Genomic DNA, 26807 nt, shown 5'->3' with positions numbered 1-26807 from the left:
CTTCATCACTGGTTCAAGATTGCCTCAAACCTGCATGTGTCTCTGTTGCTCTCACGTCAACCTGACCAGAATAAAGGGAGAGTATTTCCCAACACAATTCCAACATCCAATCTGATATTCCAAAACTGTTTATAAATCCCATATTTGCCATTTCATCAGCTTCAGTAATTTTAAAATCCAGATTCATTCCACTTTAAGCAATAGGAGGAACTCAGCAAATTTAAAATAGCATTTTATCTCCACTCCATAAACATTACTGCTTCTATACATTGGAGCATTGAGTAAGTGCAAATTACTGTCTCTTCTGGAATATATTTTAGTATTCCAAATAAAATTCATCTTTTAGGAATGACTGATAACTCATAATTCAGTATTTAATGCATAAAACTTTGAACAAATGTATCTGAGTATAGTTTTTTCATATTCACAGACCAACCATTTTATTTTATAGTGCCATTAAGGAATTGAAGCATAATTCTTGAGGAGTTCATATTTGAATTTGAAAATTTGAAATGTTTTTGAATTATTTATACTGTACTACAAAGTTGAAGAAGAAGAAATCAAAAACGAACTTTGAGCAGAAGGTTTTTTAATAACTTGAGCTTGGAATAAACTAATCCAATGTCTGCTTTACTGTCATGTTAAAAAAAAAGTTCCAACAAAATAATTACACTTATAAGAAACAGACTTAACTTTGTGTCTTCATTCTCTGCTTTGGTTTATAGATCTTTATTTTGCACCCTTACGTTATCCTATACACCTCCCATGAACATATTTATCATGTTACAAAGTGTTACAGAACATCTAGTTGGAAGAAATGATACTTAAAGATCATTTAATCAAACCCATATCTGATGTATATGTCTTTTTAAAATTCTAACAAATAGTCATATTTATAGCTTGCTACTTCTAGGCAGAAGAGTTTTATTACATATTTCACATTATACATTCTTTAAATGCTTACTATAAGTTCTGCATGAGATGTTTATTCCACAGGGTTACTGAATCAATCTCTGCTTTCAAATAGTTCCCAGCTAGTTGGAGTGGTGAACAAATAAGCTGACTATTAGAATTTAAGGTGATAATGTTTAGACAAGGAAGGCACTAAAAGAACGCATAGGAGCGGCACCAGGGCAAGGGGAGAGACAACTGGTTTCTCTATAGCACTGCCCACTAAAGGAGTGATCACTTTTACTTTTGCCTTCTTGTGTCAGCTACACCCTAGCAAAGGCAGTAAAGTTTAAATCAGCTCCTATCAAAAAAAGCAGGTCTATTTTTTCCCCAGACAGAAAAGAAGAAGAAAAGGAGTAAAGAAAAAAACCTAAAACAGAAACACATAGTATATTAGAAAAGAAGAAAGCAGAAGAGTCCTCTTAGATTCATTTAATAATACCTTTAATACTTCAATAATACCTGTAATACCTCTATAACATTCACTTGGATTGTCTTCCAAGTTCTCTGGATGGTACCAATGTACACGTGCCAGGCCTCAAAACATGTCACTTTGTAGAGGATCCTACAATTAGATGGTAGTCATGAATTGATTCCATAAACATTTATTGAACCCCTACTATGTCAAAGGCTCAGTGAACACAATGGTGAATAACAAAGACGTAATATTTGTTCTCAGGGAGTTTAGAGTCTAATGACAGATACTGACAAGTAAATAGATGATGAAAATACAGTGTGCTATGATAGGGCAATCATCTGGTTACTTGGGAGCAGTTGGAAAAGTCTAAAGGAAGTCATATTTTAAATTCCAAGCTCAAAGCACCTATACCCCATTTAAAAAAAAAAAAAAACAAAGAGTAACAAGGGGTCTTAGCTGCTCTAAGAGAGAAAACAGAAAGAAAGAATGTATCAGCAGAGCAGAGAACGCTCAGAAAGGCCCAGAAGCAAAAAAGGGCACAGGGTTTTCAAGGAACTTAAAGGAGTTCAATTTAGCTGGATCATCAAGCAATCCATGTTTTGGGGGAGCTTGAGAAGAGGACAGTCAAGTGATCAGAGGACAGAGCATGCTGGAGTCTGCAGGCTATTTTAGGACATATGGACTTTTAGACTGAGAGTAATAGGGAAATATTGGACAGTTTTAACCCAGAGTGATACGATCAGATTTCATTTTAGACATAATACACTCATTCCTCATGGAGAATAGATTTTCAGGACTTCAAGTCAAGGAGCAAGTAAGTATATGTTAGAGCTTACTAGCCCCACCACGGTGCCTGTATAAGATCTAATTAAAGCAATGCCCCCAATTTTCTCAGCACCCATTAACTCCTCAGTGCCCTCAGTGGCTTTAGTGGTCTAGTGGAAAGGGTCGCCACACTACCCCTCACATCTTAGCATGATCTGCTGTCCTGGCCTCTCCCTGTGAGGTCTGTTCTGGCACACCTCCATCCTACCAGCTATAGCAGGACCTGCAGCAGCTGTGGTGCCCAGACACACACGAGCTATGGTTCTTTCTTTACTTCTAGATTCAGACATAACACGGAAGCATGAGTTGGCCTTTACATATTGAGAAAATTTGGGCAGGAGAATTTGGAGAACTTAGCCGGAGAAATTTTGTTGTAGTGGTTAGACTGTGGGGTATTGATGTATTGGTACACTTTCAAGAAGATTGTGAAATGGATAAAGCAGATGAGGCAGAAGATGAAGTAAGTGCTAGGAAGGTTTTCTATTTGTTTACTCTTCTTTTGTTTTAAATTAGAGAGACTCAAGCATTTTAAAATGTTATGAAAAGGCATAAGCTTATGACCAGGTTAAAAAAAATTAGAGGTTGAATTTACAGAAAACAGAAGAGAGAATTTCTGACCAGTTAGCAAACATGCTACCTTGTGGTCCCCTGATTTATTTGTTTGTTTTAAGCCCACTATCTTTCTAGAGAGAAATTTCCCATAGCATTCTGGAATTCAGGCTTCCCTTGAGAATTTGGAAGATTTGGCAACCGTTGGACCCACTATTCTGTATGGAAATGGCTGTGGTGGCCAAATAACTGCCACTCTCTTCCAAACGAAGAAAATACAATTTCTGTCTCTCATTTCTCCATACTAAACTAGCTTCTGTAAGTGTTTGAATTTGTGTAGGCTGAACTATGAAATAACAGTATAATAACCATAGAATAAGCCTGAAAGAGTTGAAAGATACAGATTCAGAAAAGTTGAAGAATTTTAAAAGAAGTGAAGAAAGAAAAGAAAGAGACATAGTCAAGTTTCTACCTGTTTTAGTAGTTGAGATAATTCTTGACTAATGGCATCTCTGCTCCCTGGAGTCGGGGCAAAGTTTTCTCTAAGAGTAGAGGGAAGTTCATTGATTATAACACGTAGTATTAGGAGCAGGGATAAAGAGAACTGCACTTTTGATATTCTGTGTAATTAATATATTTTAAATATTTTGTGATTAGAAAAGGTGTTGAATAAACTATTACTACTACTACTATTACTACTAACAATAATAAATGCATTTATGGAGCACTTATGGTATTTCAAGCACCATTCTAAGCTCTATAAATGAATTACCCCATTCAATATTCACAATAAGACTATGAAGTGAATATTATTCTCTTGATTTTACTTCATTAAAAGATGATTGTGTCAATTATATGTGCCAGGTTTATTCTGCAAAATGGAAATTTCTTAGTTTGATGAGATTCAGTACCATCATCTCCCTTAAATTTTTCTAAGTAGAATTTATAAGCTAAATCTCCTTATCCTTATTTTATTATTAATTTTAATAAATATTGAAATATTATAAGGAACTTCACCACCACTAAATACTGTTGAAGGCAAGTATTTCATTTTGTACCATTTAAGTTTAACTTAATTCATGAGCCCCTAGAATGCATGACTGAAGCGATCTTTTCTCTAGTGGTATTTCATCTGCACTAGATAGCTGAAAGCCATCCTACTGGGAAGTGGGTATTTGTGCTACATGAACTTCTTTACTTAGAATTCTAGCATTATATAAACAATATCAAATTAATACAAAGAATAACAATATGCGCTATTAGTAATACTATAAATAATATACAACTGTCTATGTAACTATATACCTTTATATCTGTATCTATATCTATCTATCTAATATTTATCTATAAGTGATAAAACATGCAAAGATTCCCAGGTTAACATTTTTAAAGGAAGTGACCATAAATGTTTTCTTTCTCAAGAAGTTTAATATTGTTGGTTTTCTCATACTGATTACTGTGTGTATGTAGACAGATATTTCCTATACACCCGTTGTTCAATTATTTACATCAGCAATTATGTCATGACAAATAATTAAAGATCAAAATATAAAAGAGAAATGAAAAGTTACCATATGCAAATGGCTCAATGGAGCAGTGGATTATTGAATGATATTGTGATATTATTAAACTATTTGAATATTTATATTTAATATAATGCCATTTGTTATCACACTGTATTATAAAAAGAGTACACTGTAAAATTGTGAACTACAGGGAGATGACATTTAAAACCTACGGTCAGCCTTTCCTGGAGGAAAGGGAAGACTAATGAAGTACTACTACTTGGTATGACCTTGGCATTATAAGTAATTTATTTTCATATCTATAATCTGAGATTCTTTTTTGTCAAATTAAGAAGTACTTCTCCATTTGGACAATAAACCAAACTGTAGATGTAAGAGCAGTTGACTGAAATTGGTGATGCAGTAAGAGTGGGTATTTATGATCTGAAGCTTAACATATAGCTTTCTCCATGGTGCTTGGGGAGTCCATTCTCCTCTCTGTTCGAGAACATAGCTCCCTTTGATGTCAATGGGAGCTGCATTTCCATGACGAGAAGAAAATAAGCTTGCTAAAGTTAATTGTCAGACTGATTTTGGTCTCATTTTAATGCCCTGTGGCAATGGAAGCCTGATGTGTGGCTCACTTTGTTCTTTACCTGATTTCTAAGTAGGGAAGAGAAGGCAAGTGCTATGTGTAAAAAGGTGTGAGCTGTCAATAGATACATCTGGGGCATATGAAAAGAATTCAGCACTTTTATCTAGCAGAGGGGACGTTAGCCCGATTTCCCAGGAGCACTGTTTAGGCTCTAGTCCCTCTAAACTTGTGTGCCATTTTAGACTGCATTATTTTGCCCCAAGGCTGAAAAGCACAATTTCTACACATTTAATAAATAAAATATTTAAGCCAACATATAAATATATCATTCAGTGGGTAAACCAAATTCTAAATGGAAGGGAGATATTCATTTCAGAACAAGTTAATAAATTATTTTATTGCTCTTGTTTAGAAAAAAATAGCAATTTATCATTCAGTCCCAGAGTCAAAAAATGCTTGGATCTTTCATAAGGAGGTAGCATTGCTTAGTGGGTAAAAGTGCATATTCTACGGTCAGACCAGGAGACTGGCACTGCTGCTTGCTTGCTGTACCATCTAGAGTAGATTCATTTGAACTCCCTGTATCTCAGTTTCCTCACCTGTAAAAATGTAATATAAACCTAAAAAACAATACCTAGAAAACAAAGTATATGAGAAAATTAAATGATAATGTACATCCTTAGAACTGTGCTAAGCACAGAGTAAGTGTTATATAAGTGCAATTATAATTATTGATGGATAAAAAAACAAACTTCATTGAATAATAATTATATGCTGTAGAAAAAACAAAGGACAGCAAGTATGTTTCTCACATATTTAAATTTTAGTCTGGCAACTGTGTAACTAGATAGATTTTCCTAGGAAATTATATTCTGTGTCATGATGTATATGCCAGGGTTCTCTGGCAGTTACTCTGAAGATCTCTGTGTTCTGAGTAAAGCCCCCACTGCTGTTTGGGACAATCACAACCAAAGGTAAGTAAAACCTGAATTTTAAAAATATTGTTCATCAGTTTTCATATTATGGAACTTAACTAAAGGACATCTAACCCATATATACTGGGCAGGAAAGATTTTAACAATCTTTTGTAACCTTGGCCATATCCAGAGACAGTGGTCCTTTAGATCCTGAACTGAATTTTATGATGGATGCTTTAAACAAGGGGAGAATGAGGGCATATTACTGAAGCTGATATGTTTTGTTTTATAGCGATTTGGTCCTCTTGGCTGTGGCAGCCTAGGAAATTATTTTCTTCTTTTGAAATGCTAAATTTTCCTAAGGGAAGCAGTCCCTTTTATAGTGTAGAGAGGAGAGTTAGATGATGATGGGGAACTCGGTGATGTGAGTGGTCTGGGGACCAGCACAGATGATATTCTTATGATGTTTTCCAAACAGTGGAAAAGGATTACTTTAGTGATGTATAAACATCAAAAAATATTATTAAAAGTGAAGGAGAAAAGTATATTTTACATAGAATTTCATATAGTTTATATAGTGATATTCATGATTTACTTAAACTATGATTTAAAAATGCTAAACATTGAAGAAATAAGCCTGTTCAAAATTATTATTTCTAATGGTCCATTTGTCATCAGACTTTGGAGAAAATAAGAAAGAGAGAATGTTATCCCCAAAAAATGTAAAATATATTTTATTTATTTCACTGATAAATGGAGTGCTTTTTTGCTTATCTTGCTTTCATTCCCTGTAATCTTAGAGACAAATATATGACCCAATCCTGGAAAGTATGCAGAACTGGTGACATGAATTTATATAAACATAGACACACATAATCCCTTTGCCTCAATTTTCTGTCTTTTATTTTTGTAATTTTTCTGTTATTTTTATTTTTCTTTGATGTATGGATTTTTTGGGGAAAAAAAGCAATTTAAAACTTATTTCTGGTAGAAATGAGATGTGCTTTTAAAATGATAGCTGCTATCATCTTAGCCTTTTCCGTAAGTCCAATGGCCATAAAAAGCCTCTTCTTGGTGGGGTGAACAGTGCTGGGGTGGACCATGTACAGAGAATGCATCAGGGCACAAGAGAGGCTTGGTGAGAACTTCAAGTCATTAAGTGTCAAAGAGGAAATAATACCTGTAAAAGCAGGGACCACATACCACAGTCAATGGAGTGTGCACGCTTTCAGGAGTACAGAAGGGAAAATGGGTTCCATGAAAAAACAATCGCTGGATAAAAATGAAAATTATTTGCTTCCTAAGAAGTTTCTTCCAAACCAGCAAGTTCCTGGAAACATGGTAATTTTGTACTTGAAACATATTGAAAACTGTCTGGAGTTCCCCTGGGGGAAAATAGACAAATTCCAGTAAGTAGAGAGAAGGGAATAGAAGAGTTAAAAATATGGAGAGTGGAGTGTTTCAGTTTTTTTCAAATAATGCATTTTGCTACCATTTCCTAATCGTGTAACCTAAACGGGTTCTAGTTTATATTTACTGAAGACCTTGCTATCAATGATTGATTGTGTTAGAGTTCCAAGGTCAATATTATTTTTTTGAGTATCATTATTCAGGATTATGTCGATGATGCCAAACTAATGGTGAATTTGGAGGTGAAAAAAAAAAGTTCTTGGTAGAAGAACCACAAAGATAATATACCATAGTTAATAATAATAATATAATAATAATATATGTTTGAAGATTGCTAAGAGAGTAAATCTTAAAAGTTCTCATAAGGAGAAAAAAAATTGTACCCGTGGGTGGTGATGACTATTAACTAGTTTTATTGTGGTGATCATTTTGCAGTATATACCAATATTGAATCATTATGTTGTACACCTGAAACTAATACAATGTGATATGCAAGTTATATCAAAATAAATGTTTTTTAAAAAGAACTACAAAGATCCAGAAAATACAGGGATTGAGTTTAAATAGTACTGTAATAGTATCTGAAAAATTACTGTAGTTGAGCATATTTGCAAATATGTGGACTTTATAATATTTGACATTGAATGAGTTCAATAATAATTGTGTTGTATGTACTCTAATAAGAACACAACCATAGAACTTTAAAAAGAAAATTTTAGGGTAAAAAATGAAAAACTTAATTTAAAAAGAGCTTTTCATTATAAAGCTTCAAGAACGATGTGGTATGTTAGGATAACAAAAATGTGGGCAGAACTCAATTCATTTTGTGGTGCACTATTTAAGAAGTCTAAGAAATAAGAAAATAAAATTCATTTTTGAAGTAGAAAATACAGACCTTATTTAATATTTTAAAATGGATAATGGTGGCATCACGATAATAGAAAATTGGTATCTTTGGAATACTCATTAATATAAATGAAAACTGAGTGAACTAAATGTGAATGAAATATTATTATGATAGTCATGCTTTAAATACTGTATGTCTTACAGAAGTATTTTATTACTATGAGATTAATTTCATATTTTTTCAACAATGGAAAACCTGGGTGATGTGTACTAAAATTTAGATTGGTAGTTGTGATAAGGGGAGAACAGTATATAGAGAAATCATTATGTGATCACTATGCCTTTAAGAACACTGGGAGAATTTGAAAGCGATCTCTTTCTAAAGAACCAATGAAGGAGCTTCCTTTAGGGAGAGAAGATCAGCTCTACTTAAAACAAAGCAGAACAATGAAGCATTTTTAGACTCCTAACACCACGCCTCCTTTTCATAGTTTGGTTTGCCCTCTTACAAAGTAACACCCTGGCATCCACATTAGAATTGAAACTGACAAGGCATCCCTTTCATCCCTGGCTTCCAAAACTCCTCACTAATAATAATTAGCCATTCCTGGCTTCTATTCAAGAGAGTTTAATAAATACTAGAACGGCTTCTGGGCCTCAGCTGTATTTCTTACTTTAGCTAAGGAATGATGGGGCGGGGGGAGGGAACACCACTCTATGCTGAATGAGATTTGCTGAATAGCATCCGTGCAGCAAAATGACTACTCAGTTGTCTGTTAATGAATATCCATTATTTAAATATATATTTTATGTTAGTGTATGTGTAGAAATGTTCATTCAAACAGGTCATATTTAGCTTAATAAGTTTATTTCTATATCTACTTTAGAAAATGTGTGGCATATAGCACTGTAGCGTTTGATAATCACTTTAAAAGTCATTATTTTTATACATTTCATATGTGTGCTTTCCTAGGAAATGTAACTGCCTTTGATTTCCAGGTAAATGTGATTTATAATATTCAATGTCTACACAATAAAATAATGTGGGTGATATTTAAGATCAGTTATCATGAATGTATTATTTACTTAATGACTAAATACTTCAGTTTGGTTTGTAATGTTACTTATTTTAATTTTTACAGAACATATAACTGAATGCCTTGATAAGAGTAGATGTTGTTATTTATTAGAAGAAATATGGTGGGATGGGGAGTTTCTTTTCCAAACTTCTGGTTTGGAGGAAGGCATTTCTATTCCACTCTTTCAGGGAAAGAAAAAGTAGGAGAATAATATTTTATTTTCTCTCACCTTTCGCTCCGCTCTTCAAGGCAGAAAGGAATGACATCTGACTGGTAAAAAATGGAGAGAGGGACTGAGCAGGCATGGATTTTTGTTTTCAAGAGTGGCCTGGGGCTTCCCTGGTGGCGCAGTGGTTGGGAGTCTGCCTGCTAATGCGGGGGACACGGGTTCGAGCCCTGGTCTGGGAGGATCCCACATGCCGCGGAGCGACTGGGCCCGTGAGCCACGGCTGCTGAGCCTGCGCGTCTGGAGCCTGTGCTCCGCAACAAGAGAGGCCACGATAGTGAGAGGCCCGCGCACCGCGATGAAGAGTGGCCCCCGCTCGCCGCAACTGGAGAAAGCCCTCGCACAGAAACGAAGACCCAACACAGCCAAAAATAAATAAATAAATAAATTAAAAAAAAAAAAAAAAAAAGAGTGGCCTGTTTCCAGGATTCATTCACTCTCTGTGTCCTAGGGCAGGCTCTGCCCCTGTGAAGGAAAGGAGGATGGCGCCTCAGACTACTGGATAAATCTGGCTTATTCAGAGGTGAGGGGTTAGGGTGTCACATACAGCCACTGGTCCAAGCAAATATCTTTACCTCCATGTCACTATCTCCTGAGTCTTATTTTACAACTCTTCAAAAAGCTGTGGAGAAAGAGTCAGACCTGTTTACTTACCCTAAAACTCTGATCCAGTTGCTCCGTGGTGAATATAAATACATGGCATATGTGTGAGTGTGTCTTATTATCCTTTGCAGTTTCTGAGCCTATTTTCCTAACCTGAAATAAATATAGATGAAGTTTTGGCCCTTGTTTCAAGGCCTCAATCCCTGAATAGTCCTCTTCTGCCAGCAATGAAATGTTTGAGAGTTTGTTTCATGAAATCTTATTAAAGGATACTAAGAGTGAAGAAGATAACCTCACTAAATAACCAGTGTTACCTGCCCAGTTTCTGACTTGGGATTTCACTTTGATGAAACTTGCATGAATCTTGACTAGAAAGTGAACTTTCTCCATGAATTTCCCAAGAAAATGATTTCATAGATCATTAGGGGAATTTAACTCTAACTTGGAAACTTATTTTCAGAACGTAGGTATTATTAAACCCCTAACAAATTTTCTTTGATTTCTAATTAAAAGTTAACCTTTATTAACATATACTTATCTAACAATTAGAGTAAAAATCATCACTTTGGACTTTGACCACGAATTAACACACTACAGTCAGGAATTCAGAACATTTATTGCAGGAGCTGAATAATTGTAAATAACGTAGAACTGGCAAAGCAGTAACAAGGATAATTGTTTAGATATTTATTGTGTCAAAGTCATCAAACACCCCTCACAAACCGACAAATATGTACTGCAATAAGCAATGCACTCCTACCCATTATTTTCCATTATACTGTGGAAAAATGTGAATTGCTATTTACAAAGTAATTTTATTTTTGGTAAGAACAAATTATCTATCAGATTAGCAAACCATTTTTTAATTTTTTTTTTTTACTTTTAAACTGATGTTGAACGGTGGCATTAAGATAACTTTCACTTCTTTCAATAAAGACATTTTGTTGCATGCTATTTATTTGTTTAAATCATCTGTCATGCCTTAACAAAAACCTCCTAAGAATGCTCGAATTTGGATTTGTTTGCACGTGCAACTGAGATCTTATTAACATTAGCTGTCACTCTGTTGGTTTGACCTAAGTGACAAGATGCTGGTACCTGCCGGCATTGACCAACTATGATAACAAACAGTTAAACAGCAATAATTAGAGATCTATCCCTTAATTTCTCCCAACTAGCCTACCTGGAGAATGTTCTGTTACATCATGAAGGCACAACACATTAAATAGTTTGTGGCTATGGTCTAACACTTGTGTTACAACAACATTATTGTATATGAGGATCAACACAAACTGCCATTTCAACAAAGTTGTAGACACACATTTGCCCAATTGAAACTATTTTTGAATAGTAATTTTTCTTCAATATATGCTAATTTAATACATTAGTTTTGCATGAGTGACAAGCACAGGATATATTACTTTCTGAAGGATAACACTTTCCCATTACTATCTCACTTAATGCTACTAAATAAGTGATTTTGCTTTTGCCTACTTTGAAAATAAGGATGTCAAGAAGATAGGTTCTGAATTTCCAAGCTTTTGCAGAAGTCCTTTTTTTATATAAAGTTTTCATTTGTTATCTTTATTTCTTATAGAATTCCAGCATCATAAGCTATCATAAAAGAAGCGAGATTCCAGAACCTTTATTTTCACTACAAGTATCTGAGATCTTTTGAACAACGTGTGTCAAGACAGACTCAGAAACACTTCACTAAAAGAAACAACAAAAATAGCGACAAAGAGGCAAACGAAAAAAGAAAAGAAGCAACCATAAAACACAGAATTATGCTACAACGTTTTTTAGGTGAATGGTATAAGTACACAAAAGTTGTTAATAATAGCTTGCTTCTATTTACAAATACTTTAACACTGATTGACTTACAAGTGTCCACTAATGTTGTTAACAGCACAATAGATTTAATGCTTATCTTTTTAAGTTTCGTTTGAAGTATAATGTCAAGTATAGCAGTCCCAACACAGATCAATGACAAAAAGAGCACAATTTTCTAACTGGATATGTTTGTCAGTCACTCTAATCCATGGAACTTTCTTACTCTCCAAATGCATATTCTATTGTCCATAGCAGCAGTCCAGGGTCAAAATAAAATGCAGTTAAAAAAAAAAAAAAGCATATTTGCACAATGGAGAGGTCTCTGGAGAGTTTAATCAATCCTAGTAAACAAGATCACATGGCTAGTAGAACTATCTTCCCTCTCTAATGTGGTAAAACATTGTATCCTCCATGGTGCTAACACAAAGTTATGGATATCCCTGCTATAAAGGGTATAGTTGTAGAGATCTATTGAATACATAAAGCTCTGACACACACAGTATTAGCATGTCTATTTAGTGTAAAGTTATTAGGTCCCATATAGCCTTTTTCTTTTTAGAGCTGGTGCTCCTTAGGACTCTCAATAGCACCTCCTGCTTGCTGATAAGACTTCAGATTTGCCAGAGGAATGTCTATCATGTGGCTGCCATTGTTGAAATGGTCTTCGGTGGAACCATACTGCTTACGGTCATTGAACTGGTTCCTGTTGCTATCTTCTTTCCAGGATCTGGTCAGGGTGTGCCCATTCACAAGCTTGTCCTTCTTGACCCATTCTTTCTGGGGTGCAAAGGTTGAGAGAGGTGATTTAGGGTGTTGATATGGACCCAAGCCAGGAGGCATCCAGCAGTTATCAGAGTGACCCAAAACCAAGCACTCTTGAGTGCACATCTCTGTAGCTTCAGCTAATCCTCGGGGGCCCAGAGGCCCATCTGCAGAGGAAAAGAGACAAAATAAGGAAAGAAAGTGATTAGAGTTTTCATTTAAAATTATCTCCTTAGAGAAAACGTGCATTGGTGATCTCGTTTGTTCATGAAAATTGTATTAAGGTAAACAATTCAAAGATATGATTCTCCATCCTTTTAAGAATAACATAGGAGGAATAAAATTCCTTTTACTTGAGGTGAGAATTATCTCTTTTCCTTAAGCCTTCATTTATATCTAGAGATACAGACAGATAGAAAAATAAATAGACATACATGAGTAAACAGATATACCCATGACATATCATTTCTGATGAACTTTTTCCATGACATATGTATTATTACTGATTTATGTCCTGCTTCTCCACAAAAAACTCATATTCATGAGAAATAGTGAAAAGTACAAAAATGTTATGTGCAATGTTGAAATATATGCTAACATATCAACTCCCTGAATATAAAAAGTATTACTTGAAATATAACATTAAAAATAAAATGTTTTTCCATATAAACGTGTGTTTTTAGTATGAAATCCCATGAAAATAACTTTGCAACATTTTAAAAAGTTAAATAATCATTTTAAAGAATGTTTTAACTAAAGTATATTACTAAAGATACACCTGGTTGACTGGTTGACATTGTGAAATCCAAGTAAATAAAGGCACCATTTGCATCCAAAGACAACATGTGGTTCCTTCCAAGCTTAACCTATTTTCTTGATTTCTAAGTGCATTAAATAACACAAATTTCACTAACGTGAAAGTCTAGCTAAGTTGCAAATTGGATCACATGGAGTCTAATAATCAAAGGGAAAATAAGTCATCATAGATATTTCTCTTCTATTTTTTTTTTTTTTTACCAGCAGGCAATCTAAAACATTTTAACCATGATTTTGAAAGTAAACTCTTCTCTGATTCTGTAAAGAGGACATCAGTTCTTTACTGATAAACAACAAGTGTCAAATGGTTAAGGAAAAGGTTTTTTTGTTGTCATTGTTTTTTTCCCTTGATTAAACAGTCAAATGATAAGTGGTAGCTTGAAAATTAGGAATTGATTTTACAAATGAGGTTAAGTGGATAGGCAAGAACGCCTGAGGCATAAAGCATTTTCAAAAATAGAGAGTCGTCAGAATAAAAATGTAGAAAAAAATGAAGAAAACATCCCTGAAAGTTTGTCTACTCAACTATTAAAAGAACCAACAATTGGAATGTAGGTCTTTGCTAAAGTCCAAGTTAGCACTACTAATATTTTTAAGTGCCCAATAATTGTGTGTTTTTTATATTAACATCTATTTTTCTTAATAATATTCTAGCTATTTCTTACATGTTAAAAAAGAAATACCTGCTGAGATAGGTAAGAGTTGGTGGCAAATACCTGAGACCTCAACACACAGACAACATTAAAACGGACACTGGATATGAAAAAAAAATATGCCTAAAATGTACTCTTACATACAAATGGAAATTTTAGTCTTTTTTGAAATCTAAAATCTGCTCTTTAGAATAACCTTAAAATTCCTTCCCATCTGACCCATAGTCCCATCCCCTCAAGAGCAAATAGTTTTATCTTTTTAAACATACGTTCATTACTTAAAACTATTTCTCTCACAAACCTCAAATGATTACTTACTTCCTAGGATATTTAACTTAATCTTCTCTATGAGCCTTTCTCTGTCCTCTGAATTCTGCCCACACTTTAGAAGTTCAAACTAATTTCTCCCTTTTAGTTTCGCTTTGGTGTGTTCAGTGACTCTGTATCCACAAAGCTAACACATTTTGCTCAAACCAATCCATGCCCCTTACATCAGGATCGCAGGCCTGGAAGATGCTTTTTGCCTGGCTTGTTTTCATTTAATTACTGATTCTTTCAAGGGGCAGCTTGCTTCCCAGGTACCACAGCAAGCTTCCCTAACTTTGCCAATTAATGTTTTACATGCACCTGGAAGATTTCCACAGATCTTCCCTTATTAATGAATAACAAATTTCCTAATTGAGCTCACTCACTCAACTCTTACTTTAATGACATTTTTTTGTCCTTTGGGGTACAAAAGACAAAAATGTCATTCATTAGTATACATTTTTATTTTTGTTTTCTCTCAACTGGATTTAAAATGCATTGATGGAAAAAAACAATTTATTAGCCTTCTGATTCCTCATAGTGCTTAGCAATAGCAATGATCTATGAACAATGTTAATTGTTAATTAAAATTTTATGATGTTGAAAATGTTCTGAGAAATTATTAAAGATATCCTCTGCTTAAAAGGCAGACCTTAAGTAATTAGAAGATTCTGATTTCTCAAACATCATACCAAAAGCTTCCTCAACAACAAATCTCTGCCTTAGCGATACTTTGTGATAGTTAATAAATGAATTATTTAACTTCTCTGCTAAATATGTTCACTCCTGGGACTTCCCTGGTTGTTCAGTGATTAAGAATCCACCTCCCAATACAGGGGACATGGGTTAGATCCCTGGTCAGGGAACTAAGATCCCACATGCCGTAGGGCAACTAAGCCTGCATGCCGCAACTACTGAGCCTGTGCGCTACAACTAGAGAGCCCACATGCCGCAACTAAGACCCGACGCAGCCAAAGATAAAAAAAAAAAACTAAATATTAAAAAAAAAGTTCACTCCTTTCTAGACATCAACAGAGATAATCACCAATTTGTTGTATAATATATACTGAGGCCTATGAATCAATCCTTAATTTTTACTTTTCCAGAATCATTAATAAGTTTTTCTTTTCCTGTTGATATCCCCAAAGGAAAAAATAAATTATCAGCTACCTTAGAAATATTAATAGTATCAGGTTTTTATTGAGTACATAAAAAAGGGAGAATATCCAAGATTATTTTTTAAATAGTCTTATCCAATATACATTGCCATCTTATTAAATTAAGAATATTACCCAATAATTGAGAACACTAGGGGTGTGTGTGTGTGGGTGTGTGTGTGTCTATAAGTATATGTGGACCCTAAATCTTCAGAATTTAATGACACATTTTAACAAATAGAGTATATTGTTTTTCAGAACTGATAACATTTATTTATTCTATAAATATTTACTGAGTATTTACTATATGCTGACCCTGTGACAGGCGCCAGGAATATAGCAGTGAACAAAGCAGATGTCAACACTATCCTCATGGAGCTTTGGGTCTATCCTGGGAAACAAATAATTGCCTTAAAAGCAGTGAGCCAAAAAAAAAGCAGTGAGCCAAGAGAGGAGAAAAATGTGTCATTGGGAAGGAGGTAGGGTTTAGGGAGGCTTGTCTCTTTAAAAGACAACAGAGGGACTTTGTTCCAAGTTCCATTTCTACATTTTTCTGAAAGTTCTTACAGATAACTGACAATTTAAGACATTTACAGTTAAAATTTGTGTGTACTGTACAAAATATTTAACTTGCAAAAAATGGTTTTTCCATTAGATAATATTAATTGATCTTTGAAAATTTTACTTATGATTCATTCTTGTAAATAAATTTGAAGGCTTTTAATAAAGTCTATAAATAAATTTACAGAAGTATTGTGGATTCTTAGGCCAGTCTTTTAGGTAGCTGATTGTTATATAAAATTTAAAGATCCATCGAAAAGTGCGACACAACACAATGATGGCACTTGCATGAGGGCCAGTTTTTGTTACTTATAGCTGCCCTAAAGGAGAAAAGGCCACCAGCCAGGGCCACATAGACGGTTATACCAGGAACAGGGTAAGAATAAGCTGGAATTCTAGGGGGTAGTTTATGTATGGCCAAGCAGGGTGGAGGTAGCTAGGTTTCCACGGCCCTTTGTGGATTGACTGATTAGAAAAATTTCTCAGGCTCTAGGGCACAGAGTCTATCTCAAGATATCTGGTACATTACCTTTGGGGCAATTAGGGTGGGTGCATAATGACCTAGAAGTGTGAGAGCTCTAGAAGGGAAGTGGTGGGATGTGGATTTACTGAAGAAAGGAAACTGACCAGCTTGTAGCCAGGGCCACAGAACTGAGTCAAGACAGCAAAAAAAGAAAAAAAAAAGGAGAAAAAAAAGAAAGAAAAGGGAAAATATATATATACTAAACTACATTATAACAATTTGCTTATGTAATTGAGCTGCATTGCTGGAAAGCTTACTTTGTTTATTCTCTGACAAGTTTTTATTTTGGGACATGACATTAAATAGGGAAAATTTTACTCTTTTTATTTGGACCTATATATAATTTCCAGTGGTTGCCCTGAAACACACACGCGCGCACACACACACACACACACACACACACACACACACACACGAGTTTTATTTTGGGAAATAACAGTGCTTCCAAGTTTTCTTCCATAAAGTCTGTGTCATGAATTGGTAGAAAGAAAAAAGAAACATTTTTATTATGAATTATTAAAGAGAACACAGTCATTCTACTGGTTCCTTGAAAGTCCTGGTCTTTTAAAAGTTTATAATCTGAAGCATTAAACATTGAATAGTTTCCAGTTAGTTTTTCTCATTTTTAGAACCACTTACTGATTTGTCTTATACTTTTAAAAAGGAGAAAAACATTCTTTATAAAGCATTGGTATTTAATATTGTCATTTTCCAAAATATAATTGAAAATAATTCATGATTCTCCATCAAATATATAGCATTTAAAACGTCAGGAATTTTTTGCTAATACTGCAAAAGTTATATGCACTGAAATATTATCCCTTATCTTTGACATATAATTATTTTTAATGTTATCACTATAAGGAATCGCCTTAATTGATGAATAATTATATTTATTTTTCATAATTCCCTCAACATTGAATATTTAACATGTATTACATGTGTCAGAAATATGCTGGATTCTTAATAAATTTTGAGATGGTGTGTGTGCATGTGTGTGTGCTTGGTGCATGTGTGCACTTATGTTTTCCTGTCTCTCCAATTTTTTCATAAATTTTGAGGTCCTATTTGTGTTACATCATACAATATCTATTTAGAATCCAGATCAGGATTTAAAATTGCTTATAAGTACTTTCTATAATTTCAGCATTATACCAATCTGTTTCCTTTTTCTCAAAAGAAGTACTTAAAATCCCCCATCATGATTTTTTTAACACTGAAATACTTATTGATTTTTTTTAAAAACCTTAAGTATTTGTCCCCTTTAACAATCTGCAATCTATGAGTTTGGTTATCTTTCTTCGTTTTTTAATGTATAAAGACACAAGTGCTGATAAAACTGTCCAAGCCATCTGTCTCTGCATTTAAATGTTGAAAGCAAAAACAAAAGCACATAAAAAGCTTCTTGAAAGTCATCTCAGTTAATGTTTATATCAGTTCTCAATGTATTTCCCTCTCCATCTTTGCTCCATCTTCCTGTTCAAAGCCAAACAAAATACTTTTCCTATGATTTAGGCATCAACAGCTGTCATAGAGCTGCTTGAATTGCTGACTTTTAAAGATGCAGGTTTAAAATGTGAAACTATCCAATTTAATGGATCTCCAGGTATACTTAAATGGTAGAATACTTGAATGAGCTTTGATCTCATTTTATTATACCCGGAAGCAGAACTGTTAGTTCATTGATTAACTCACTGCTATAATTAACATGTACCTTCTGGCCTGTTGTCCACTGCTTTTCAACCTGATGGTTTGAAACCCTTTAATTCCAAAGATCGAAACTGATAAACTGATATTTTTTTCAAAAATCATGAGACCTTTCATATTTCTGGTTAGGTTTCATACTATATGACGGTTAGCACTTTTTTTTTTTAAATTTTATTTATGTATTTATTTATGGCTGTGTTGGGTCCTCGTTTCTGTGCAAGGGCTTTCTCCAGTTGCGGCAAGTGGGGGCCACTCTTCATCGCGGTGCGTGGGCCTCTCATTATCGTGGCCTCTCTTGTTGCGGAGCACAGGCTCCAGACGCGCAGGCTCAGTAATTGTGGCTCACGGGCCTAGTTGCTCCGCGGCATGTGGGATCCTCCCAGACCAGGGCTCGAACCCGTGTCCCCTGCATTGGCAGGCAGACTCTCAACCACTACGCCACCAGGGAAGCCCGGTTTGCACTTTTACATGAATAAATTTTCCTTAGAATTTTTACTATTCGGTAAAATAAGACTAAACAGACTGTGAAAATTGAATTTTAAAATAGATGTCATTTTTATATCATTTTGGTTCAGATTCATCACATCTCACTCAATTTTTGTCTCATTCAACTTTTATTATAGAAAAATACCTCTTCCATGCAAAACATATCTGATTGTCATGTTATAATGGCCTTTTTGTGGTTAAGAGCATCATTTTTATGCAAAACATTTGTTAAGTTCCAGTTTTTCTGTATTTTCCCCAGAAAAGGTACCTTAAAAGGTAGCATGAGTGTAGTATGCAAAGAGTTGTGCATCACTAAACATCTTAAAGTGAAAGATGCATCCACTGATTTGGACTTGCTGAAGCAGTTTGCCTGATCTCTAGGCACAGTGATAAAATTTCTTTCCTTGTTTTAAAGAAATTTCCATTTTTAAGAAGGCTTTTATCCTATAATTTTGCTTTGTACTTGCTATTAATTTACTGAGAAAAATCTTAATTATTATACTTGCTCCTTTTCTTACTCAATCTTCCTATTAAAAATTTCAGGGAAACAAATATTCTCACCCAGTACACTTTTAGATAATTTTAGTATCTCTAGGAGACCAAAACCAAAAAATTAGTATTTTTACTGGCTCATTTTCACCCTCAGTTTATTTCTATTCTTTTAAATTTTTTGTGAGACAATATGTAGTAGCATAACAATTTCTTATCATTTTCATGGATTACCCTGAATGGAAAGCTAAAGCTAAATATTTATGGAAATCTGCAGGGACCTGAAAGAATGTCAGGTAAAGTCACTTGATAGGCCCCCCTACTGTCTCCACACACTATGTTTATTGATCAGTTGCAGATACAAATCAAATTGATTAATTTGCTTCCAATCTAAAAACAGTAAAAGTTAATTTTGAATATGAGCATTGGCATGAAAGCAGAGGAGACCATTCAACACTACTCACTTTCCCTTTTGATACATGATCTCTACTTTAGATCACATTATCCTTGTCCAACCAATATTTTAAAATCACTGTCACACAGGAATAAGTATCAGTTATTACCCTGCTCAGAAAAACAATCAAGGGGTACAAATTCCACTGCCATTTAAACTCAGATTTGTATATAAAATAGTACAGCATAGTTATGTGGATGGTCTAAATCCAAAAGTAGATTTGGCAAACTTGAGTATACCTATGGGAAAAACATTTCTCATTCATTCACTGAATAACTTTTGTTTGATCTCATGTTAGGTTCAAGAGATTCTTGCATAGAATATCTAAAATCAGAGCTAGTCCAGAAATCTCAGGTCACATGATCATCATAGCTCAAGCAAATTGAAACAGATTCGAGCCCCAGTAAAATAATGAATTTGCATGGACTTTGTGAAAGTAACTTTAGATTCCACATCTCCTAGTTTCTCATCTAAAAATTGAGAGTAAAAGACTAAATTCTGATTCATGACCTCTACCAATCTCTTATTCCTTTATTAAATATCACTGTGGTTTGTCATAGATAATCAAATTTTCAGTGTTATTTTCATTCTACTAATGAGAAGTCCAAGACAGGGCAAAGAAATCATAAATCAATTGTTCCTGTAGATTAGTCTATTACTTAGGTCACATATAGGTGTTGGAATGTGAAAGTATGATTGAAATAAGTATTTACATTTCTCAGTCTAAGTAAAAACCTTCATCAGAGTTTTCGTTTATGGCTCAAATTTAACCCAACATTGTGAAAGCATCTGCAGTCACCTTGAGAAACAAATGCAGAATTCCCACACAAGCAGGATTTGAAAAAACCTTTAGTTAACAACTAAACATGGATTAAATGTTTTACACATTCCTCATACAGATTTTTTTCCTTGGTCACAGATGAAAAGTCAACATTTGCAGATGGAGACAGTCCAAATGCAATAACACATAGCCAGCCCGAGCAGCAGATTCTCTGCCAGAGAGGATATTGCTATTTGGACAGACTTTATAGCTCACAAAGAATGGAGAGCACCTCCTTATAAATCTTTAGCTTTCTTCAGCATGGCATGAATATCAGCTCCCTTTTCTCTCATCTGCTAAAGCTAATTGATGAAAAGAAAATATCTTTGATTTTATTTATTCACCATTAGCATTTGATGTTGCAATCAATGAAATGGCAATAGTCTAAGGTTATTGATTATTTAAATTAATTCTCAAATTTTGACAAAATTGCTTGTATGAAACAGCTTATCTACATTATTGCTGACCATATTTACTTTCTTCTATAGTTTACTCTTTCTTTTACTCATATTTGATGTCTTTCATTTTAAAAAGTTACTCATATACTGATATTTCCTGAATTATTCTCCATTTCTTACAATTCACATAGTTTCTTAAAAAAACATAGTAAATCTTATCTGATGTGCAAACAAATCTAAGGTATTAAGAAATGAAATAATTCTTTACAGATGAATTTCAGGCTGAGATCCAATTTTTTTAAAAAAGCAATTTATATAATCTTCTCTCCCCTTAAAAAACTCTCAGGTGCTTGTCTGAAACCAGACAAGTAGTACACAGTACTGTGAAGTAATTTGTCTTTACACACTTTCCACTCTTTCCCAGATTTCAGGTGTATTTAATTAGAATGGAAAAAATAAACTGGTGAAGTTCATTTTTATTTGCCCAGTTCTCTGATAATTTTCACCTGGGACACTTATAACTGGAGCCTTGCTCCTCTCCGAGTCTCTGGGTTAGAGATTCTATTTCTTATGGTCTCCAGAGGTCATAGTGATTAGTCCCTGGTTATTTTAAGCACTGGGGAATTTGGGGAAAACATTTTGCTAAGTTGTTAAATATTTAAAGATTTCATAAATTATATATTTTAAAAGGTGTCTGAAAGATTCTTTTTTAAATGGAATAAGTCATCAACTATGATGCATGGGATCTGTAGGTGTGTGTGTGTGTGTGTGTGTGTGTGTGTGTTTACACATAGATGTTACCATAACTTTGAATTAATAAAGTATAGATCAGTGTTTCTCAAATGTTACTGTGCACATGATCCACCTGGGGAAATGGTTAAAATGCAGAATCTGATTCAGTAAATCTGGGGTCCTGAATTCCTCCATTTCTAATGATCTCTCAGATGCTGCTGCTGCAGCTCCTCTCTTGGAGATGTGAGCACATTGATTACTTACCTACCTCCATTGGGTACTTTCCCAGTGTTCTACGCAGCGAAAGAGACCAGAGAACCAATACTTTTACTCTCTGTCTGCCATGTATAGCAAGAAGGGGGTTATCTGCAAACTAGAAAAGGGGATCTCACCAGACACCAATTTTGTCTGTATCTTGATCTTGGTCCTTCCAGCCTTCCAAATTATAAGAAATAAATATTCCTTGTTTAAGCCAGTCTATGATATCCCGTTATAACAGTTTGGACTAAGACAATGGCAAAAGAGGTTTTGCAGATGAAACAAGGACACTCATCAACCAACAAAGCTGATTTTTAGTTAATAGACTAAGCTATATTTATAAACTATATTTGGGCCTGACATAATCATGTGAGCTCCTGAAAATCAGGGAGTTTTCTCTAGCTATTAGCAGAAAGAAGCTCAGATTCAAAGCACAAGAAGGACTCAATATTCTATTGGTGTCTTTGAAGATGGAAAGGACAACATAGAAAGGATCTGAGAGGAGCCTCTAATTGCTGAGAGCCACCCCAGCTGGGCAGCCAGCGGGACAACAGGGATCTCAATCTTACAACCATAGGAACAGGATTCTACCAACAATCTGCGTGAGTTAGAAAATCAATTCTTCCTCAGAGCCTCCAGAGAAGAGTCCAGTCCAGCTGATAACTTGATTTTGGCCTTGTGAGCCTCTAGGCATGGCAAGCCTACTTGGACTCCTGTGATAATAAATGGGTGGAAACTGAGATAATAAATTTGTGTTGCTATAACTGGCTAAGTTGTGGTAATTTGTAACTCATAAATAGAAAACTAATACAACATCTGTCTCTTACTCAAGATACACAGTCAATCAGCAAGTTCTTTAGTCTATCTCCCTCCCTGAAAACCCACCACCTCAAGCCACTATTATTTCCTAGCAGGACTTCCTTCTTTCACTCTGTGACAGTCTATGCTCTAATCCTTAACTAGAGGCATGTATATATAGTTATAAGTAAATAGGTAATAGACTCATATTAGTTTTCTATTGCTGCTGTAACAAATTACCACAAACTTAGTGACTTAAAATAACATTCTCTTACAGTTTTGGAGGTCAAAATTCTGAAAATCAATTTCACTGAGCTAAAGTCAAGGTGTTAAGCAGGCTGCTTCATCCTGGAAACTCTGAGGGGAAAATCCATCCCCTTCCTTTCTTCAGCTTCTAGAGATTGTCTGTGTTTCTTGGTTTCTGGGTCCTTCTCCATGGTCAAAACACATTCTCCAATCTCCACTTCTGTTATCACATCACCTCCTCTAACTCCTGCATCCCTCTTTTAAGGACGATTGTGATTACACTGTGCCTATGTAGATAATCCAGGATAATCACATCTCAAAATCCTTAATTTAATCACATCTGCAAAGTCCCATTTGTCATGTAAGATAACACAGTCACATGTTTGGGGACAAGGATGTGGATATATTTGGGAGCTATTCAGACTAACACAGTATTTAAAGCAGAACACTTCATTCCTCTGCTTCCAAGGACTTCAGAGTAAAAGTTGCACTCCTTCTTGTGACCTAGAGTCCCATATAATCTGGCTCTCGTCCAGCTCCCAATGTCATATCCGTACCCCACTCTGCCACCTTCTCTCCTTAACCCCACCGTACTCTCTCTGCTCAGCTACACTGACTTGCACCAAGATTAATTAGGTCTCAGGACCTTCAATTTACTATAATTTGTGCATTGGCCTCACTTCATTTAGATGTTTACTCAAATTCGATTCTTCATAGAGGCATTTTCTGATCACCTTATAAAAAATAATATCCTTTACACCATTCACTCTCTATTCCCTTACCCAGCTGCATTTTTCTGGATAGCACTCATTACTACCTGTCACAGTGTATTTATTTGTTCATGGTCTAGCTCTAACAGTAGAATGTAAGCACTGCAAATGCAGGTAATTTGCTTTTAGGTAACTATGTCCTCAACACCTGTTACCATGGCCTGGCATACTGTAGATAATTACTAGATAGATTTTGAAAGAAAAGAAAACATGAAATTTGTTCTGAACCCCAAATCAGTGAGCTAACATAAAAACTGTATGTAAAACATTGTGACAAGTCATTTACAATCAGAAAATAGTTAATAATCAAATGGATTTACCTTTACATAAGAAACATTGTTAAGAGTTCACAGCATAAAATTTTACCAAGATGATACTTGAAATGTCTAAATGGTATTAGTAAGTGCAAAATAGCTGCATTCAAAAGTACTTATGTGCTACCTTACTTTGGGTCGAAGCAAGTAGAATGCCCCAAAGTGAAACATAATTAGGTTGCTTCCTGTATCCCACTGAACTGCTTAATCATGCAAGAAACTTCATAATTCCTCTCACTAACTGAGTTCTTTAGATGCTTTCAGAAGTCCAGATTCACAGGATACATAACAAAACAATTCTTGAAAGCCTGACGATGCCAAAGTAATTATTAGCAATTATTCTGAAGCAGAGCTCCAATGAGATGCAGAAAGGTATGCAGAATTTAGCCCTTTGGTACAGGTATGTTCAGGTAAATGGGAGGATATTTAGAAAAAATTTAATTTGATTAGGGATTGTATTAAAAACCTAAAAGTAGTTTAGACTCCATTAATATATTGACTTACAACCATTAAGGAATGAAATTACTTTTCACAAATTTTAGGGGAAAGTGTGATTTTAAAAAGAGGCTAATATGCTACATTAGATTACATGTAGAATACCATGGTGTAATTCATTGTTTAAATTTAGTTGTACATAAAGGAAAACTACTCTAAAAATGAGAAGCATAATGTTATATTTTGAAAGAATCTCCTAAGGGGACTGTTGAAAATGTCATTACTTCATTATTGAAAATGGCTTGTATAATGGAGTATTGTGGAGAGAAATCTTGCCCTCTCGGGGTAATGCATAGGATTACCCATTTCGATCTAAATGTATGTTTATCTCCGAATGCACCTTGCAAATCCAGAGAAATTACTTCGTTAATATAGGTCTTTAAAAGATAGATTTCTCTCTTAAAATGATAAGTATTACATGTGAATTTTATAACATCTATATAAATTTGGCTGAGATTTTCTGCAGTATTTTCTGTTCTGCCTGTTGCCCATCAGAGACTATAATTTTCTGAGGATAGGAAGACAAGTTACTTTTCTTTAGTATTTCACTATTTTATTGGTAGTTGACCATAAGTCCCAACTTCAATGCATATAATATTGCAATATTTATCATCAAAGAATATTGCCATAATAATTTTATAAGATATGAATCATTTATCATTTTTCTGAAACAGAACAATGTTGTTGCAACATCAACGCACTTGCACATTTAATAAAAAAATATTTAAAATTTTCTCAAGATTAAGCTGATGTTTACATGTAAAGTTTTAGGAAAACTAGTGCTACTCTCAGAATAAAGCTTCTTAGTGAATGTAAGAAAACAAAATAAGGGAGAGGTACTGTCACTAATTCTGTATCAGGGAGAAAAATTTGCGGTAAGCAAAATTTGACCTTGTCTTCTCAGGTATTGTCTTTTTTCCCCTCTGGTTTATTTCAATAACTTCTTTAGAGGAGTTGTGGCTAATCACATTTGCTTCCTATCTAGATCTGTTGTCCCTTTGCAATTAAATATGTTTTTATTATCTTACAATCTGTTTTGTCAAAATGACCTGTCTCTTGGGCATAATTGGTGGTTGGCTGCTCTGATAAACTCATTAATCTTACAGTGTTATTGACCAAAATGTTAATTGCTCTCCTTCGGAGGAATATCTGCACTTCGGTAAGAGCCTTCCAGAGCCGCTTCAATCCACACATATGAATGCTTGAAGCATCATGGCAGAAGAATGTGATTTTGAGATAGAGAAGGCTTTGAGGCATCCATCACAATGTGAAAGTGTGCCTCCCTGCAAGCTGGCATAGCCTGGGTATCTTTCAGTGTTCTGGCATGAAAGGACTGGCACTCAAAAGGGTTAAGTGAAAAAAGTTTAATGAAGGGACTGTGGAGTGTGGGCTAGGAAAGTGAACTAAAAAGGAGTAGTAAAGGAGGCAAGGACCTGAAAAAGTAGGAAAATTTTACCATTCCTAGGCCTGAAGAGATAAGGAAAGGGGTGGGTGCAATGTGCCTGGAATCTAGAAAGAGCTATGGAAGGTTTGAAGAATTTATTCAGGAAACCAAAAAGTGAACAGGTGAGATAACTTGAATATGTAAGAGCAAAGGTGGGAAAGATTTTTGTTTTTGTAAATCACCATATATAAAGCCAATAAATATCCTTTGAGATAACCTTCCAAGTGGAATTCAAACTTTAAAGGCCTAACTGGTCAAAACACAATTTCAAAATCCTTTATGGTCATCTACCACTAAACAAGACAACTGTGATCAGTTTGGAAACTATACTTTCTATTAACTATATATAATATGTAAGCCAATTATTGGGGTAATAACTCCAAATAAATATTATTTAAAAATTCAGAGCAGCCTTGTGAGTTGATGAAAAGAGAGCTAGTAAGGATGAATGGAATATTCCATTGTCTTTTTAATATTTCAGTAAAAATTCTTGAAATGCTGTTCTTTATATACTCACCAAGCACCACACTCTGTATACATGGATCATTACAAAATAACTAACCCAGTATATCTTCACTGGAAGTAAAAATTATTAGTAAATTTATAAATCACTTTTCTGTGTCTTTTTTGACTTTATGCAGTAAAGTATGGTTAAAGCACTTAATTCCTGTTTTGAGTTCTTGAGCTGGCTGTGCCTCAGTCTACCACATCAATAAAATCACAAGACAGCTGGCCCTTGACAAATATTATCAATACTACTTAGGATGTCAGTTCGTTTCTCTCTAATAGAAGTGAACTGCACAGTGAACCTTTACTTTTTAATCTAGATGACAGACAAAGGTTTTGAGATCTGTGAACCTC

At 34.7% G+C, this 26807-nt stretch overlaps 1 protein-coding gene and 1 long non-coding RNA gene across 7 annotated transcripts in view; one reads left to right on the top strand and one right to left on the bottom strand.

Annotated features, from left to right (window-relative positions):
* LOC309647485 overlaps window positions 1-26807 on the top strand; it is a 185384-nt gene that overhangs the window by 98370 nt on the left and 60207 nt on the right. The window lies entirely within an intron of this gene.
* PCDH9 (protocadherin 9) overlaps window positions 6095-26807 on the bottom strand; it is a 973394-nt gene continuing 952681 nt past the window's right edge. For all 5 annotated transcript variants that reach the window (XM_082434782.1, XM_082434784.1, XM_082434785.1 and 2 more), the window contains one exon: window positions 6095-12686. In XM_082434782.1, coding sequence (XP_082290908.1) covers window positions 12313-12686 — 374 coding nt within the window. In that variant the 3' untranslated portion in view covers window positions 6095-12312. The remainder of the gene's footprint in view (window positions 12687-26807) is intronic.

This window comes from Balaenoptera physalus (genome assembly GCF_965194825.1).
Source record: "Balaenoptera physalus genome assembly, chromosome: 18".
Taxonomy (NCBI): Eukaryota; Metazoa; Chordata; class Mammalia; order Artiodactyla; family Balaenopteridae; genus Balaenoptera; species Balaenoptera physalus.
The sequence above is the reverse complement of the archived record's forward strand: the minus strand, read 5'-3'. Positions and strand labels throughout refer to the sequence as shown.